The sequence below is a fragment of the Schistocerca gregaria genome, chromosome 10, assembly GCF_023897955.1.
Source record: "Schistocerca gregaria isolate iqSchGreg1 chromosome 10, iqSchGreg1.2, whole genome shotgun sequence".
In the NCBI taxonomy this organism is placed as follows: Eukaryota; Metazoa; Arthropoda; class Insecta; order Orthoptera; family Acrididae; genus Schistocerca; species Schistocerca gregaria.
In genome coordinates, this window is record NC_064929.1 from 118,951,300 (window position 1) to 118,968,154 (window position 16,855).

Here is a 16,855-nt window from a genome sequence, read left to right on the forward strand (position 1 = left end):
CGTCACTAAACTGACACACAATATTTTTAGCGCAACGCATTCTGACTTTCGATGGTCCCTACAAAAGAATGGCCCTGGCTAACAAACACCTATACCTTTCACCAATCACTTACCTCACAAAAATCTTCGTTACTCAAACTACTGCAATACAGCGAGCGCCACTACTGCCAGCTAAATAAAAGATTCACACTATGGAAGGCACTAACTACTCATAGGCATAGTTGGAAAATGAAAGATTTTGACAGAGAACAAACGATATGTTTACCTTAATAATGTTCAATCATGACAACCATCTTTACAAATTTTTCTGGTGGACATACGTCCAGATCGTCCGCTTACAGTAACCTCTCAAAACTCTGCCATCTCTCTCCCCACATCCACCACTGCTGGCGGTTCACCTCCTACTGCCCAACACTACGCGCTGTTCACATCCAGCTGCCCAACACAACAATAGCGAATATTCCAACAATGCCAACCAGCCACAGACATAGCACAGTCAGTGAGTTTCATACAGAGCGCTACGTGGGGTTACCAATATAAAAACCTAAACACCCTACTTACAGTATAAGCACCATATTTGGTGTTTAGGTCGTATAATGGAGACAGTGGACTTTGTTTCTGATAGCCGCAAATGCAAGTGTAACATGGTTTGAGTTGAACAAAGACCATAAAACCCATTTTACTGGCAAAAAAGAAGGAAAGTCGTTAGACTAGGTGCAGCAGTTTACTTCCACCAGAAAATATCTGTCACATCACTGCATTTCAACTGGAACTCTCCATTTGCTTAATCAATAGTTTCCCAATAGTGGGTTGACAAAGGTGTGCACATCTATTATTTTTAATTGTCGCACATATAAAAAATTGTCTATTTCAAGAAAGATTGTTATTTTAAGCTGGTTCTGTTAAAGAAAAGTAGATCTGTTTTGTGATAATGACAAATATAATCCACCAAAAACGAACTATAGATTTGTGTAACATTGGGAAAAACAGTAATAAACAAATATATTAAATTGTGAACAATGGTAATATCCAAGTTTATTTAAAAAAAGCTTCAAACAGTTACATGTAGGCTTCCAGCTGTCCTTATGTACAACAACAAGCTGATGCTATACCATACGAAATCATTCTTCTTCATGAACCCTGCTGTACTGCCAAGTTTCTCTTCCATAAGCAGTTCACTAATGGAGTGTCAGTTCATCTGGAGCATTTACAAGTTCTCTACCAGAGAATCACTCCACCTTGAGCATTTCTTCAGTCAACAGTTCTCGCAGATCTCAATTTCACAGTCACTATATCTTGAGCGGTGGTCTAACGGACTATCACTCTATCTTAAGGAGCTCTGCATACTTCAAAAGTCCACCTTCAGCACTTCTCGGAAGTCACTTTGTATCAAGCAGTTCCATTTTTGACACCCACACTGCCTTCAACAGTTCTCTATTTGACAGTCGTCCTACCTTGAGGAATTCACTAATACAAAATCATTCCACATGGAGAAGTTCATTCAATAACAGTTGAGTCTCTAGCCAATCACTAATGGAAAGTTGCACTATTTTGAATAATTCACCATTGGAAAGTCACTGTGTGTTGGGGAGTTGTCTCTCAGAGAATCACTCCATTTTCAACAGTTCTTTTTTGGGGCAGTCACTAGGTCTTGAACAGTTCCCTGTTGGACAATTATCCTATCTTCTACAATCACGCCATCATTTCTAGATTCTTAACAGACTGCCATTCCATCTTGGTGAATTTTCTAATTCCAAGCTAGTATGTCATTGGCTGTTTTCTGCATAATACGAATATGGTATGTGCTATGGCTTGTCTGCTCCATTACTGGTGTCCCACATTTCGAAAAGTTGTCCAGTGGTGACTAACTATGTGCTAAGTTTGCTGGATAGGTTTCCCTGTCTTAAAAAAAAATCGCTATTGGACATACTCACCCTCGAACAATTTTCCATTGGTCAGCTACTCCACTTTGTACTGCTGTCCAGTGGTCAATCATACTGCCTCAAGCAGTTTGCGATTGGATAATCGTCCCATGTGGAGGAGATCCACAGGAGAGGGCTGTTCTATCTTGAGGAATTTCTCTAGAGGAAGGCAGTCCAGTGTTGAAGAGTTCCTCAGAGGACAGTGACTCAGTCTTCAAAAGATCTCTAGTGGACAATCTCTCTGCCTCAAGCAGGTCCCTGTTGGAAGACTATCCAGAGTTGAGGAGTTCTCCTGGTGGAAGACTGTTTCCTGTTGAGAAGTGTCCTATGTTGAGAAGATCCTGTAGTGCATGGCTGTCAGATGTTGAGGAGTTCCCCAGTGGAAGGCAACTCTATAGGATTGGAAGGAAAATCAGCATTGGCCGTACTTTTGTTGTTTTATTGTCAGCAAAATCGATTTTTGGTCACTTAGTGAACATCCTCAGTGCTGTAATATACAATTAAAATTGGCAGGCACTGGTATCAAGCTATAACCATAAAGTGAGCAGTTTATGTGATCGCTCTAAGCTTGTGGTTATAGCCTGATAGCAGTGCCTACCAATTGCATATTACAGCACTGAGGATGGTCACTGAGTGACCGAAAATAGATTTTGCTGACAATAAAACAACAAAAGTACGGCCAGTACTGATTTTCCTTTCAGTTCTATCCACTATTTGGTCGTGGTGCACACAACATGCCATGGAGTAGCCAGCTCTATCTTGAAGAGGTCGTCTGAGGGATAGTTGTACCATGTTAAGGAGAACCTCTAGTGGATTCCTGTTGTGGGGTACCCCAATGGAGGGCTGCTATATGTTGAGGAGATCCTCTAGTGGACAGTTGTCCTATGTGGAGAAGATCCCTAGTGGAAAGTTGTCCATGTTGAGGGGTTCTCCACTGGAGGACTGCTTTATGTTGAGTAGATCCTCTAGTGGATGGCTGTCCCATGCTCACGAGTTCCCCAGTGAAGGACTGGTCCATGTTGAGGAGATCCTCTAGTGGATAATTGTCTAATGTTGATATTCTAGTGGACAGCTGTCCCATGTGGAGGAGATGCTCTGGTGGATAGTTGTCCCATGTTGAGGGGTTTCCCAGTGGAGGACTGCCCTATGTTGAGGAGATCTCCTACTGGATGGCTGTCCCGAGTCGAGGAGCCCCCATTGGGTGGCTGTTCCATGTTGAGGAGTTCCCATAGTGAACGACTGTCCCATGTTGAGGAGTCCCGTGCCGGTGGAGAGTCACTCCGTCTTGAGCAGCTCCCTGCGTGGTATTAGTGTGGGCTGTAGCAGTGCCGGCCTCGGTCGGAACTGACGGGTCGGCGTCTTCGGCAGGTACGGGTACTCGGACAGGTACGCCTGCGGCTCCGGAGAGCTGCAGCCCCGCCGGCAGTCCAACTCCGGCACTGGATCTGGATCTGGATCTGAGTCAGCGTCTGGGTATGGGTCCGGATCGGGGCTGCTGATTCCGCCGCTGGCGGCCAGCTCCTCGTAGGGGGAGACGGGCCGGCTGCCGTCGCTCTCGACACTGCGCAGGGCTGCCAACACTGCCTGCTGGTGCGGGATGCCACGCACGCCGCCCTCACCTGCACAACGCCCGAGAATGAGGTGGCACCCCTGAGGAGACACTGAACATTAACGTTAATAAGGTTAGGTACTCCCGACGTGAATCCTGCAGGGATTGATAGATGGTAAAATGAATGCATTTTATGACTGGTGGGAATGTTGTTATCAGTTATTAACGTGGAAGAACGAGGGTCATTCCAAAAGAAATGCACACTATTTTTGTAAAAATACAGTTTACATTCTGCATGCGTGAAAACTTTACAGTATTTAGATACACCATTCCCGCTTGTTTTCAAACTTAGTTCAACCTGTTGCCGTGAGTGGCGCCGTCACAGCGCGTCTTCAAGATGGATGCTACACTTGACGTTCGTCAGAAGCAACGTGTTGTCATGGAATTCCTGTGCTGTGACACGAGACAGTGCGAAACATCCACAAGAGGTTGAAAAAGGTGTACGGAGATGCTGCTGTCGATCGCAGCACAGTTAGTCAGTGGGAGAGCAGGTTACCTGATGAAAGCGGGCACAGCAATATCGAGGGTTGTCCTTGCAGCGGCAGGCCTCGTACTGCACACACTCCAGACAATGTGCAGAGAGTTAACGAACTGGTGACTGCTGACAGTGAACGAACTGTCACGCTACGTTGGGATAGGGGAAGGAAGTATCTGCCGAATACTGAAAGTGTTGCGTTGGCGTTTGTGCCAGGTGGGTTCCCAGGATGTTGACAGTGGCTCTGAACGAAACAAGAAAAACGGTATGCAGCGAACTTTTGGAACAGTACGAGAATGGCGGAGATGAATTTCTTGGAAGAACTGTGACAGGTGATGAAACATGGCTCCATCATTTTTCACCAGAGGCGAAGAGGCAATCAATGGAGTGGCATCATGCAAATTCACCCAAGAAAGAAGAATTCAGAACCATACCTTCTGCTGGAAAAGTTATGGCTACTGTTATGTAATGTAGGCATACAGTAAAGGCTGTCCTTCCTACAAACTGCATCGACGTAACGTTTCTTTTGTTGTTGTTGTTGTTGTTGGTTGGTTGGATGTTTTTGGGGAAGGAGACCAGACAACTAGGTCATCGGTCTCATCGGATTAGGGAAGGATGGGGAAGGAAGTCGGCCGTGCCCTTTGAAAGCAACCATCCCGGCATTTGCCTGGAGCGATTTAGGGAAATCACGGAAAACCCTCGTCCTCCCGAATGCGAGTCCAGTGTCTAACCACTGCGCCACCTCGCTCGGTATTGTTGTTATCGTCGTCGTCGTCGTTGTTGTTGTTGTTAAAGGCAGGAGAAATGCTACACAGGCAGCGGAACTGTACAGAGAGGGATATCCTGACACGAACCCACCTTCTCGACGGATGTTTGTTCGTCTTGATGCGACGCTTCAGCAAAACGGGAAGTTTCAACCCACAACAACGCAATCGTCGTAGCACTCGCACAGACGAAGCTCCCGAAGTTACTGTTCTCGCTTCCGTTGCTACGAATTCACATGTGAGCACACGACAGCTTGAACACGAGACTGGAATTCCTAAACCCAGTGTACATCGTATTCTTACACGTCACCGGTTCCATCCTTACCATGTACAACTGGATGGGTATGATTTCCAGAATCGTGTACAGTTCTGTCAGTGACCACAGCAGCAAATCCTCGCCAACCCGAACTTCTTCTACAATGTTCTGTTTACGATGAATGTTCCTTCTCAAACAAAGGACAGGTAAATACAAGGAACATGCATTGTTGGTCCAGCGACAAACCAGGATGGCTTAGACAGGTGGAACGTCAGCGTCAGTGGAGAGTTAACGTCTAGTGTGGGATGCTTGGTACTACAATTATTGGCCTTATTTCGTCAATGTTAGTCTAACGGGCATGGTGTATTCCAACTTCCTCGGACGAATTCTTCTCTTTTGGATGAATTGCCTCTAAGAACCAGAATGCGTATGTGGTATCAAGGCGATGGACGTCCAGTACATAATGTCTTGCGTGCATGTCGTGTTCTGAACCGAAGGTATCCTGCCAGAAGGACTGGTCGAGGAGGAACAGTTACTTGGCCTGCAAGGATCTCCTGATTTAAATCCTCTGAACTTTTTTCTTTGAGGATGCATTAAAGACGTTGTCTATCGCGATATTCGAAGAACTCCAGAGGAGAGGCAGGAACGCATCGTGCTTGCTTGTAATTGTCTTCAGCAGGCAACACTGGAAGCAAGAAATAATTCTTTCATTAAACTAGTGCACCAGTGTATCGGTGTCCAGGGTCACCGCTTTGAGCGCCTTTGAATGTTCTACTCCTGGGCAACGGTACAGGAGGGTCAAAGTCAATATTGTGTTATGTTTTTACTTGGTTTTTATTTAATTTCTGACAACCCCAGCAAGTGGACAAGTTTGTGATACCGGGCACAAAGTCAGTGTTGTGTTATGTAATTAATAACGTCCTGTATCAGTGAATGGTACACTGTGATACATTTTTGAATAGGTCTTTAGGAGACGAAACGAATTACGGGATAAAAAAATGCAGAGTGCCGTTTAAAAAATTCATATCGCTGTTCATATCTTTGTAAAAAGCAAATCTACAACGAAAGCAATCATGCTGATTGATGACCCCTTGAGGGCTAAAGAACATTTTAAACATTTTGTAATTTGCATCTGGACAAACAGTTATTTAGGGTGGTCAAGATAAATGGGACAAGCTGTATATACAGGGTGATTCTGTGATGATGTCATAGACTTTTAGAAATGATGGAAACGGATAATTGTATCAATTTCAGGTAATGATCCCTGGTTCGGAAACGAACGAGTCGAAAGTTACAAGCGAAAATCTTTCAGATACCTCTGACAGTTGATTACATGTTCTGGTACTGTTGCTAAGATTGCAGGGTAGGCATCTTTCAGACGTGGTAGTGTGGACCAAGACAAGGTAAAATGTTCAGTAAAGATGGGCTCTAAAATGCATACCTTATGAGCTATTGACACTTGTTCATCTCCATTAGTGTGAAACACGTCTCCTCTATTGAACAAGTGCTGATAACTTGTCAGGTACGCATTTTAGAGCGCTTATTTACCGGAGATATTTTCCTTGTTTCGGTCCAGCCTACCTCCTCTGAAAGCTGCCTACCCTGCAACCTTAGCAACAGCAGTGCTGGTACATTTATCGTATCGTACTGTCAGAGGTATCACGACGGTTTTCGCTTGTATCTTTCAACTCGTTCCTCGTTCGTTTCCGAATCAGGAACCCTCCTCTCAAGTGGATACGTTTATCCGTCTTCATCATATATATATATATAACAAAATGATACCTGGATATATATATCTCCAGGTATTATTTTGTTGAAGAGCTGTGTTATCAGATGCACAATTGTTTCACCACCATGTTTTAGACACTCCAGATTGATTGATATTGCCTGATCCCGGTGATTTACCATTTTTTCCTGTTCTCATCTGGTAATATCAATCTGGAGTGTCTGAAATACGGTAGTGAAAAAATTGTGAAACTGATAACACAGCTCTTCAACAAAATCATACATGGAGATTCAGTACCCAACGAGATGAAGCTAGGTTACATTAATGCCATAGTTAAGAAAAGGGATCGCAAAATTTGTTAAAACTATCGAGGAATTTCTGTTACAAACACATTAATGAGAACTTTTTCGAAAGTAATTAAAAACAAACTGGAAAAAATTTTAAAACCCAAGAAGAACAATGTGGATTCACGGCTGGGAGATCATGTGTAGACTATATATCCACATTACGACAGATGTTGGAGAAACATAGGGAAAAATAAAAAAAAATACACGATTAATTTTCATAGATCTGGAAAAAGCGTATGATACTGTTCCAAGAAAATTACTTTGGAGGGCACTACATATGGCAAACATGTTTAAAATAATACAACAGATGTATAAAGATAACATTTGCCAAGTGAAAGTTGGTAATAAACTTTCACAGAAATTTAGAACAAGCAAAGGCCTTTTACAGGGCTGTCCCATGTCACCATCATTATTTATGGAATTTAGTCGAATTAAGTCGGGTAATGCTGAGGGAATTAGATTAGGAAATGAGACACTTAAAGTAGTAAAGGAGTTTTGATATTTGGGGAGCAAAATAACTGATGATGGTCGAAATAGAGAGGATACAAAATGTAGATTGGCAATGGCAAGGAAAGCGTTTCTGAAGAAGAGAAATTTGTTAACATCGAGTATAAATTTAAGTGTCAGGAAGTCGTTTCTGAAAGTATTTGTATGGAGTGTAGCCATGTATGGAAGTGAAACATGGACGATAAATAGTTTAGACATGAAGAGAATAGAAGCTTTTGAAATGTGGTGCTACAGAAGAATGCTGAAGGTTAGATGGGTAGATCACATAACTAATGAGGAGGTATTGAATAGGATTGGGGAGAAGAGAAATTTGTGGCACAACGTGACTAGAAGAAGGGATCGGTTGGTAGGACATGTTCTGAGGCATCAAGGGATCACCAATTTAGTATTGGAGAGCAGCGTGGAGGGTAAAAATCGTAGAGGGAGACCAAGAGATGAATACACTAAGCAGATTCAGAAGGATGTAGGTTGCAGTAGGTACTGGGAGATGAAGGAGGTTGCACAGGATGGAGTAGCATGGAGAGCTGCATCAAACCAGTCTCAGGATTGAAGACCTCAACAACAGCATCTAGATATTAGCCTCAGATCATGGTCTCGTAAATGTAATAGTATGGGATTAGAAATAAGAGATGGAGTTTACCTACATCATTTATTTTTCGCTGATGATCAAGTAGTCGTAGCACAATATGGGAAGGATGCTAACTATATGTGCAATCAACTAGTAGTAGCATACAAAACTTGAGGTTTGAAGATTAATTACCACAAAACAGAATACTTGACTAATGATTCAGATGAGCTATACATTGAAGGAAAGAAAGTCAAAAAGATAAACTCTTTCTGTTATTTGCGATCCATTTTAGAAATCGAGTGTAAGAAATCAGTAAAAGAATTAGTAGCGGACGGAAGGTCATTGGGATGCTGTACTCAGTATTATGGAGCATGAATGTAATGAGCAGAACTAAAAAATTAATATAAAAATCCATATTAGAGAGTGTGGTTCTGTATGGAACGGAGACCTCGAAAATTAACCAGAAGCACATTAAAAAATTACGAGCTGTACAGATTAACTTCTAGAGAAGATCGGCAAGAATCTCTAGGAAAGAAAAGATACGGAATACCGAAATAATAAAGGAGAATGGAAATAAAAGAAAGAATATATGACGTAATGGATAAGAAGAAATTACAGTGGTACGGGCATGTACGACGAATGGAGAAAACCAGAATACCAAAATTGATACTGGAGTGGGAACCGGAGGGGAGAAGGAGAAGAGGACGACCCATGACCACCTGGCTCCAAAATGTACAGCACACAACGAGGAGAATGGGCGCACACGAAGAGGGCACACAAGATCGAAACACCTGGAGAAATATTTTGAGATTATAGTTTAAGAACGTTTATTGTTTGTGTTGTAATTTCCAAGTAAATTACTATGTTGGAGATAAGCCTCTGTAATGAGGAAAACCTCTCTCTTTCCCTCTCTCTCTCTCTCTCTCTCTCTCTCTGTCTCTCTCTCTCTCTCTCTCTCTCTCTCTCTATATATATATATATATATATATATATATATATATATATATATGGTGTTACAATAGGTATGGCCAAACTTTCAGGAAACATTCCTCACACACATATGGGCATTTGTCCGGAAACGCTTACTTTCCATGTTAGAGCTCATTTTATTACTTCTCTTCAAATCACATTAATCATGGAATGGAAACACACAGCAACAGAACGTACCAGCGTGACTTCAAACACTTTGTTACAGGAAATGTTCAGAACGTCCTCCGTTAGCAAGGATTCATGCATCCACCCTCCGTCGCATGGAATCCCTGATGCGCTGATGCAGCCCTGGAGAATGGCGTATTGTATCACAGCCGTCCACAATACGAGCACAAAGAGTCTCTACATTTGGTACCGGGGTTGCGTAGACAAGAGCTTTCAAATGCTCCCATAAATGAAAGTCATGACGGTTGAGGTCAGGAGAGCGTGGAAGCCATGCAATTGGTCCGCCTCTACCAATCTATCGGTCACCGAATCTGTTGTTGAGAAGCGTACGAACACTCGACTGAAATGTGCAGGAGCTCCATCGTGCATGAACCACATGTTGTGTCGTACTTGTAAAGGCACATGTTCTAGCAGCACAGGTAGAGTATCCCGCACGAAATCACGATAACGTGCTCCATTGAACGTAGGTGGAAGAACATGGGGCCTAATCAAGACATCACCAACAATGCCCGCCCAACGGTTCACAGAAAATCTGTGTTGATCACGTGATTGCACAATTGCGTGCTACGTATTCTACGAATTCTCGTCAGCCCACACATGCTGATTGTGAAAATTTACGATTTGATCACGTTGGAATGAAGCCTCATCCGTAAAGAGAACATTTGCACTGAAATGAGGATTGACACATTGTTGGATGAAGTATTCGCAGAAGTGTACCCGCGGAGGCCAATCAGCTGCTGATAATGCCTGCACACGCTGTACATGGTACGGAAACAACTGGTTCTCCCGTAGCACTCTCCATACAGTGACGTGGTCAACGTTACCTTGTACAGCAGCAACTTCTCTGACGCTGACATTAGGGTTATCGTCAACTGCACGAAGAATTGCCTCGTCCATTGCAGGTGTCCTCGTTGTTCTAGCTCTTCCCCAGTCGCGAGTCATAGGCTGGAATGTTCCGTGCTCCCTAAGACGCCGATCAATTGCTTCGAACGTCTTCCTGTCGGGACACCTTCGTTCTGGAAATGTCTCGATACAAACGTACCGCGCCACAGTTATTGCCCCGTGGTAATCCATACATCAAATGGGCACTTGCCAACACATTTGTAAACATTGCACTGACTGCAAAACCACGATCGTGATGAACACTAACCTGTTGACGCTATGTACTGATGTGCTTGATGCTAGTACTGTAGAGCAATGAGTCGCATGTCGACACAAGCACCGAAGTCAACATTACCTTCCTTCAATTGGGCCAACTGGCGGTGAATTGAGGACGTACAGTTCACACTGACGAAACTAAAATGAGCTCTAACATGGAAATTAAGCGTTTCCGGACACATGTCCACGGACATGGGTTCCTGTGTAAAACGTGAGCTACTGAGACCCCCCATAAAACCTCTAGAACATAAATTGTGAAACACCCCACATAACCAAGTTTAACCCAGGCGATACCTACACATTTTCCATCAAGCGCATTAACATTCCTGTTACATTATGCCCACCTTAACAAAATTAAAAAAAATAAATTTCATTAATTATTGTTGACTTTTGTCAAAAAGTCGGACGAGTCTCGTATCAAGCTGTATCAAGCGAATGGACGTGTACGGGTATGGAGACAACCTAGTGAATCTATGGACCCTCCATATCATCAGGGGACTGTTCAAGCTGGTGGAGGCTCTGTAATGGGATGGGGCTTGTACGGCTGGAATGATATGTGACCCGTCATATGACTTGATAAGACTCTGACGGGTGACAGGTACGTAAGCATCGCGTCTGATGACCTGCATCCACTTATGTCCATTCTGCATGGACAATTCCAGCAGGACAATGCGTCACCCCACACGTCCAGAATTGTTTCAGGAACACTCTTCTGAGTTTGGACACATCCGGTAGTCTCCAAACAAGAACGTTATTGAGTGTGTCTGGGGTGCTTTGTAACGTGCTGTTCAGAAGAGAGTTCCAGCCCCTCGTACTCTTACGGATGTACGGGCAGCCCTGCAGGATTCACGGTGCCAACTGCCTCCAGCACTGCGTCAGACATAAGTCGAGTCCATGCCACGTCGTGCTGCGGCACTTCTGCGTGCTCGCGGGTGCCCTACACAATATTAGGCAGGTGTACCAGTTTCTTTGGCTCTTCACTGTTTTAAAGCTGAGTTGAGAATTCTTGATTTAATTTTCTTTGTCATGTTTGAGTTACTGGACTCTAATTTTCGTGCTACTGACAGGAATTATGAACTGTTCTCTTAAATTACAGCTAATACAGATCTCAGAATTCTACTGCTCCGATTAATTTTTTTTATATTTTTCCACAATGTTTTGCTGGTCTGTACGATTGCATATCGTGACTTCCCGTTATATCATATTGCTAAGGCAATATGTTAGGAACAGAGGAACCAGAAATATTAACGCACAGCCTCATATCTATAATAGACCATACTCCGGAATTCTCACGCAGGAAGAAAGTTGGAGTGGCTACTCAAATCTGGCATGGCAAGGAGAGGGGAACGTTTTATCCAAAGGATCATTCTGTCGTTTGCCTGGAGGTCGTTTTGGGATCACGTATTCTTAAAGTAAACAGACTTACTGGTGAGACTGGTGACCTCGCTGTCTGGTCTCCTTCCCCAATAACAACAACAACAGCAACAACAACAACAGCTTATTGTTGACAGTGCAGCCCTTCTCTAAAGTGACGACACTACTTTCTAACAAAAAACGTAAGAGCCTAGCAAAATCACAATCTACATCTCCATATATACTCCGTAGTATATACTGTGTGTGGCGAAAGGGACTTCAGGTACGTAACATACTTCCATAATGTCTCCCTTGCACGGTCCATCTGCCATTGACTGGCAGGTGGGTTAACGTCTATCGGCAGACCTCCCAATGAGGTCTCATTTTCCAAGTTGGGGTTATTTAGCGAGATGTATCTGCGAGAAAGTAATATCCCGGAAAGTCTGCAGCTCGTGGTCTGGCTTCGATTCCTGGCGTGGCCAGGGATTTTCACCTGCCTCGAGATGACTGTGCGTTTGTGTTGTACTCCTCATTTCATCATCATCGACGAAAGTGGCGAGATTGGACTGAGCAAAGGTTGTGAATTTGTACGGGCGCTGATAACCGCACAGTTGAGCGTCCCAGAAACCAAACTAAATATCATCATCATCATCATCTTCCCGGAAAGCGCCCGCTCGAAAAATGTTTGTGTCTCTACAACGTTCCCCTGCCTGCTAAACGACCCAGTGAAAAATGTGTATCACTGAAAAGATTTTCTCGATGGCTGCATTTTAAAATTTGAATAGAGTATTTATTCGTACGTATATGACCATGTCCATGTTGCACCTCGAAATAGTTTCCCACATTTCGAAAATACTTACTACTACCGAGTAATTTTGTAGTCTGAGAAAAAGATAACAGCGTACATGAAGCGGATGGCCCTACACTGTGTTTAGGAAGCCCTGAATCCAGTGACACAACTGGTCCGCGGTGCTGTATGTGATCTTTTTCTCTTTGGCTAGAAATTTTTTTTTCGAAAGTCACCACTTTCTATACATCAAACGAAGCGTCATTAGTACATCGAGTTAGCAACTTGAACGAATTAAACTCTGGTCCATATGTAAATGATCAGTGCTAGATAATGAGTCCAAAAAAACGCATTTCGGATAACACACAAATTTTGAGAAATGCTCCACTCATTTGCGTTTTTTCCCATTTTTGAGAAAAACGTTTTATCGACAGTCTAGACTTTCTATGCATCAAACAGAGCGTCATTTCATCCACTGTCGATTCATGGATACAGCAACTCGCTGCGACAATTAGTGCTCCATCTACGGCCGTTCGAATACGCAAAAATACATAGTGTTGATATCAAAAATGCGATTTAAAGTACATGGTGTAAGCGAAACTGCATCAAATGCGTTGCAGACGTGAAATAACACGACGTCAACCTCTCCTGCAGTAACTAGCTAGCGAGTGACTTTTTGATGCCCAGTTTACAACTGATCTCACTTTATGAGTCTGTTTAGAATGCTCGGTTTCTCTGCCGTTACCGACCGATCCGGAACTTTCTCGTCACTTCATTTTATTCACTTGTTTCCACCATTACTTACGCTCACCAGTGTTTGAGTTGGAGCTGTCTTTGTCAGTGAGGTGACTGGAACAGCTGGGCAGTCACGTGACTCTGTCGCCGCCGCCACACCTGGAGCTGTACGCTATCGTGGGAAAGCAAGGCGCGGCGTTGTGAGATTATCAGCAAGTAGGTAAGGCTGGTATTACACTATCAAATTTCTTTGTCCAATATCTTTGTCAAAGAAATGTGATGGTGTAATAGGGAACTTTGTCAAATGTCGTCAAATATTTGATCAAATCTAGGGCCTCACTGTAGACTTGATCAAAGAAGACGCTTGTCTTCTGTTCACTGCAATGTGGCATGTTACCACATGGAGTGCTAGCATCGCTGCAGCGGTCTGTCATCTGTAGTGTTCTTATAGACGCTGCCGGTAAATACAATTGGTGTTTACCGACAACTACAAAATTAATACAGATGTATAAAGCTGAAGAGGCGCTTTACAACGTGAGGCACCCTGAATACAAAAACAGATTAAGAAGATTAGAGACCTAACCTAACCTAACCTAACCTAACCCAACCTAATCTAACCTAACTCTCTCCTGTAGCAAGGAATTAGTGATGGGCTAAACTGCGACTTTCCGATATCAGTGATTTCTGTGAATGCTACTTTTCAGTATCTGCTATTCTTAACTGTGATTTGTCGCAGTTAAGAGTCGCAGTTAAGGAACGTCGGTCGCGTATCCCCCCGCCACTGCTATTTCTGCGATTTCTGCTACTTCCGCGATTTCTGTGACTTCTGCTACTTCTGCGACTTCTGCTACTTCTGCGATTTCTGCGACTTACCACCGTATGAAAAAGTTACATCTGCCCACACAGAAAATTGCATCTCAACAAACCTGTCATTGGTAAGTAAGTTTTACGTTTGTTCTTCCGTTGGCTTTAATTATGTATTAAAGAAACAACTGTGAAAATATTAATAGTGTAATTAATATGTAAGTAGCCATACAGTAGCGTAATAGTTCGTGTTTATAAAATGAATCCTACATATTGTTATTTTCACAGGTACCCGAACTACATTTCAGTCACACAGTAAATTGATAACTCAACAGATCTGGAGAAATTACTACTGCGTCTTTAGACCGTTTTCGTCAGCCGAGAGGTTAGTTTCTAAGTGTTTCGATGGACTTAATTACTTCAGTGAGATCGTTCTTGCAAATGTGAAATATACCCCATTGATTGGCTTTCATTACAGCAAATATTAGCAATCTACTCTGTCAATTATATTGCTTGTAATTAGTGACAGCAAAAGTTGTTTAATAATCCTTGTGATTATGCAGACACAGTTCTGACTCTTGATTACTGGTTCCTGTACCTATCTATCCACATCAAGGCTGTTGAGAGAGACTCGTGAAGATTCAAGACATCTCTTAGAGAATTTGCAGTTTAAAAGTGAAATAATTGTGAAATAAGTGTGCAGATGAGTGATTAAACTGTGTTTTATTGAAGTTCTTATGCGATTTTAAAGGAATAATAAATGTTAAATACAGTGAATGAATAATGAAAATCTCATTTTCCACATGTTTAAGCCGTCCTATACCCGTAATTTTACGCCACTTATTTACTGGTAAACACTAGTTGGAGAGTGACATGCCGCCCCCCCCCCCCTCTCCACAATCTTGGGGTGACACTGACCTGTAACATATCACGAAGTCTACAATATGCATTTTGAGGCTGTTGATATGAAAGTGGGAAGTACAGATCTTCCAGTTAAATCAGGAATAGCTTAAGTGCAGTAACTGTGCCGGAATAAAAGTGAGGCATTCATATGACTCAATAATGCTGTTTTCATTTCACTACACCTATACAGATGTCTGAGTTCTGCTGTGTTAACATTGCAAAGTCCTATATGCATGTGGAGTATTAACCAAAATTGTCATATTGGAAGCAGAATCACATTTTTACGTTACTTGATATTTTCAGGAGAAAAGGGCAATGTTGCTTCTTATTAATATAATACATTCAGAGTCACAGCTGTGTTTGACCAACCACAACTGATGCTGAATGTGCATGTCGTCATATAATGTGAAGGGCTTATTTCAATAGTGGTACAAGTTCATTACCTCCACTTTTCTGTCTATAATGCTTCTGAAATTAATTATCCAAACAAACATTAATAAAGGTTCATTTCTAGCAAGAAGCCATATGCTTCAATATTTCTGGTATCTCAACTGTAGATTTTTCAGCGCTCATTTAACTTTACGACTCCATATCTCAAAATGAACAAAAATGGACTTGTACCACTAATGAAATAAGTCTTTCATATGCACACACAGCACACCGATCTCGTGAGACACAAGGCTCTCATAACGAAGTACGTATGTTGTTCAACAGATGGCACTAGGAAAAGAATGTTAACTGCTCTTTTTAGTTGCTACTTGCGACTCTTAGTTGCGACTTGTCACAGAAATCGCAGTTAAGACTCGATAGCGTGTCGCAGAGATGAGCGTAGTACGAACTTTGGCCAACAGATGGCACTGTGAACTGCGCTTTTTAGTTGCTACTTGCGACTCTTAGTTGCGATTTGGCACTGAAATCGCAAAAAGCAGTATGGAATTCGGACATAGATGGCTCAAGGCGTTTAATGTGAAATGCTACTTGCGACTGCTAACTGTGACTGAAATCGCAGTTAGATTTTGCAAAGTTATTATTGTGATATCTGTGACTTCTCAATCACTGTGATTTCTAACAGATACGTGATTTCCTGCCCACCACTACAAGGAATTGATTGAGCCTGTCTTCTGCAGATATAGCAGTTCTTAAGTGAATACTGTGCTTTGTGATATGAGGATACACTTCACTGAGCACATACAGAAATGTATGCTCATCCATTCTTAAGTAATTGATGTACGACTTGACGTCTTCCACTGTAAGCTCACGTAAAAAGTTTTGTTGAATGCTTTTATCGTGTCGTCGTAAAACGCACGGCTACACCCAGGTACATGCAAATGCTGCGGTTAATAACAAGTTGTTGTTGCCAGCCATCTTGAACTTTGACGAAAAATATGATGACAGCGTAATAGGTCCTACTACCCCTTGTGCTGGCCTGTGTGGCCGTGTGGTTATAGGCGCGTCAGTCTGGAACCGCGTGACCACTACGGTCACAGGTTCGAATCCTGCCTCGGGCATGGATGTGTGTGACGGCCTTAGGTTAGTTAGGTTTAAGTAGTTCTAAGTTCTAGGGGACTGATGACCACAGATGTTGAGTCCTATACTGCTCAGAGCCTACCCCTTCTAACGCTACGTCAAAGATCTTTGTCAAATATATCTGACGGAATATTTGACCACATCTTTGATCAAATCTTTGACAAAGAAATCTGATAGTGTAATACCGGCCAAGGTAGACACAGCCCTCAAACTTTGTCGAGTTTGAAAATTGTAGGCGTACTTATAATATATAATGTAT

The 16,855-nt window shown here is 42.7% G+C and overlaps 1 protein-coding gene across 1 annotated transcript in view; it reads right to left on the reverse strand.

The window, feature by feature from the left end:
- Positions 1–1,003: 1,003 nt before the first annotated feature.
- LOC126293450 (uncharacterized) overlaps positions 1,004–16,855 on the reverse strand; it is an 807,495-nt gene continuing 791,643 nt past the window's right edge. Inside the window, exon 18 of the mRNA XM_049986682.1 lies at positions 1,004–3,541. Within this exon, the coding sequence (XP_049842639.1) occupies positions 3,198–3,541 (344 nt within the window). The 3' untranslated portion in view covers positions 1,004–3,197. The remainder of the gene's footprint in view (positions 3,542–16,855) is intronic.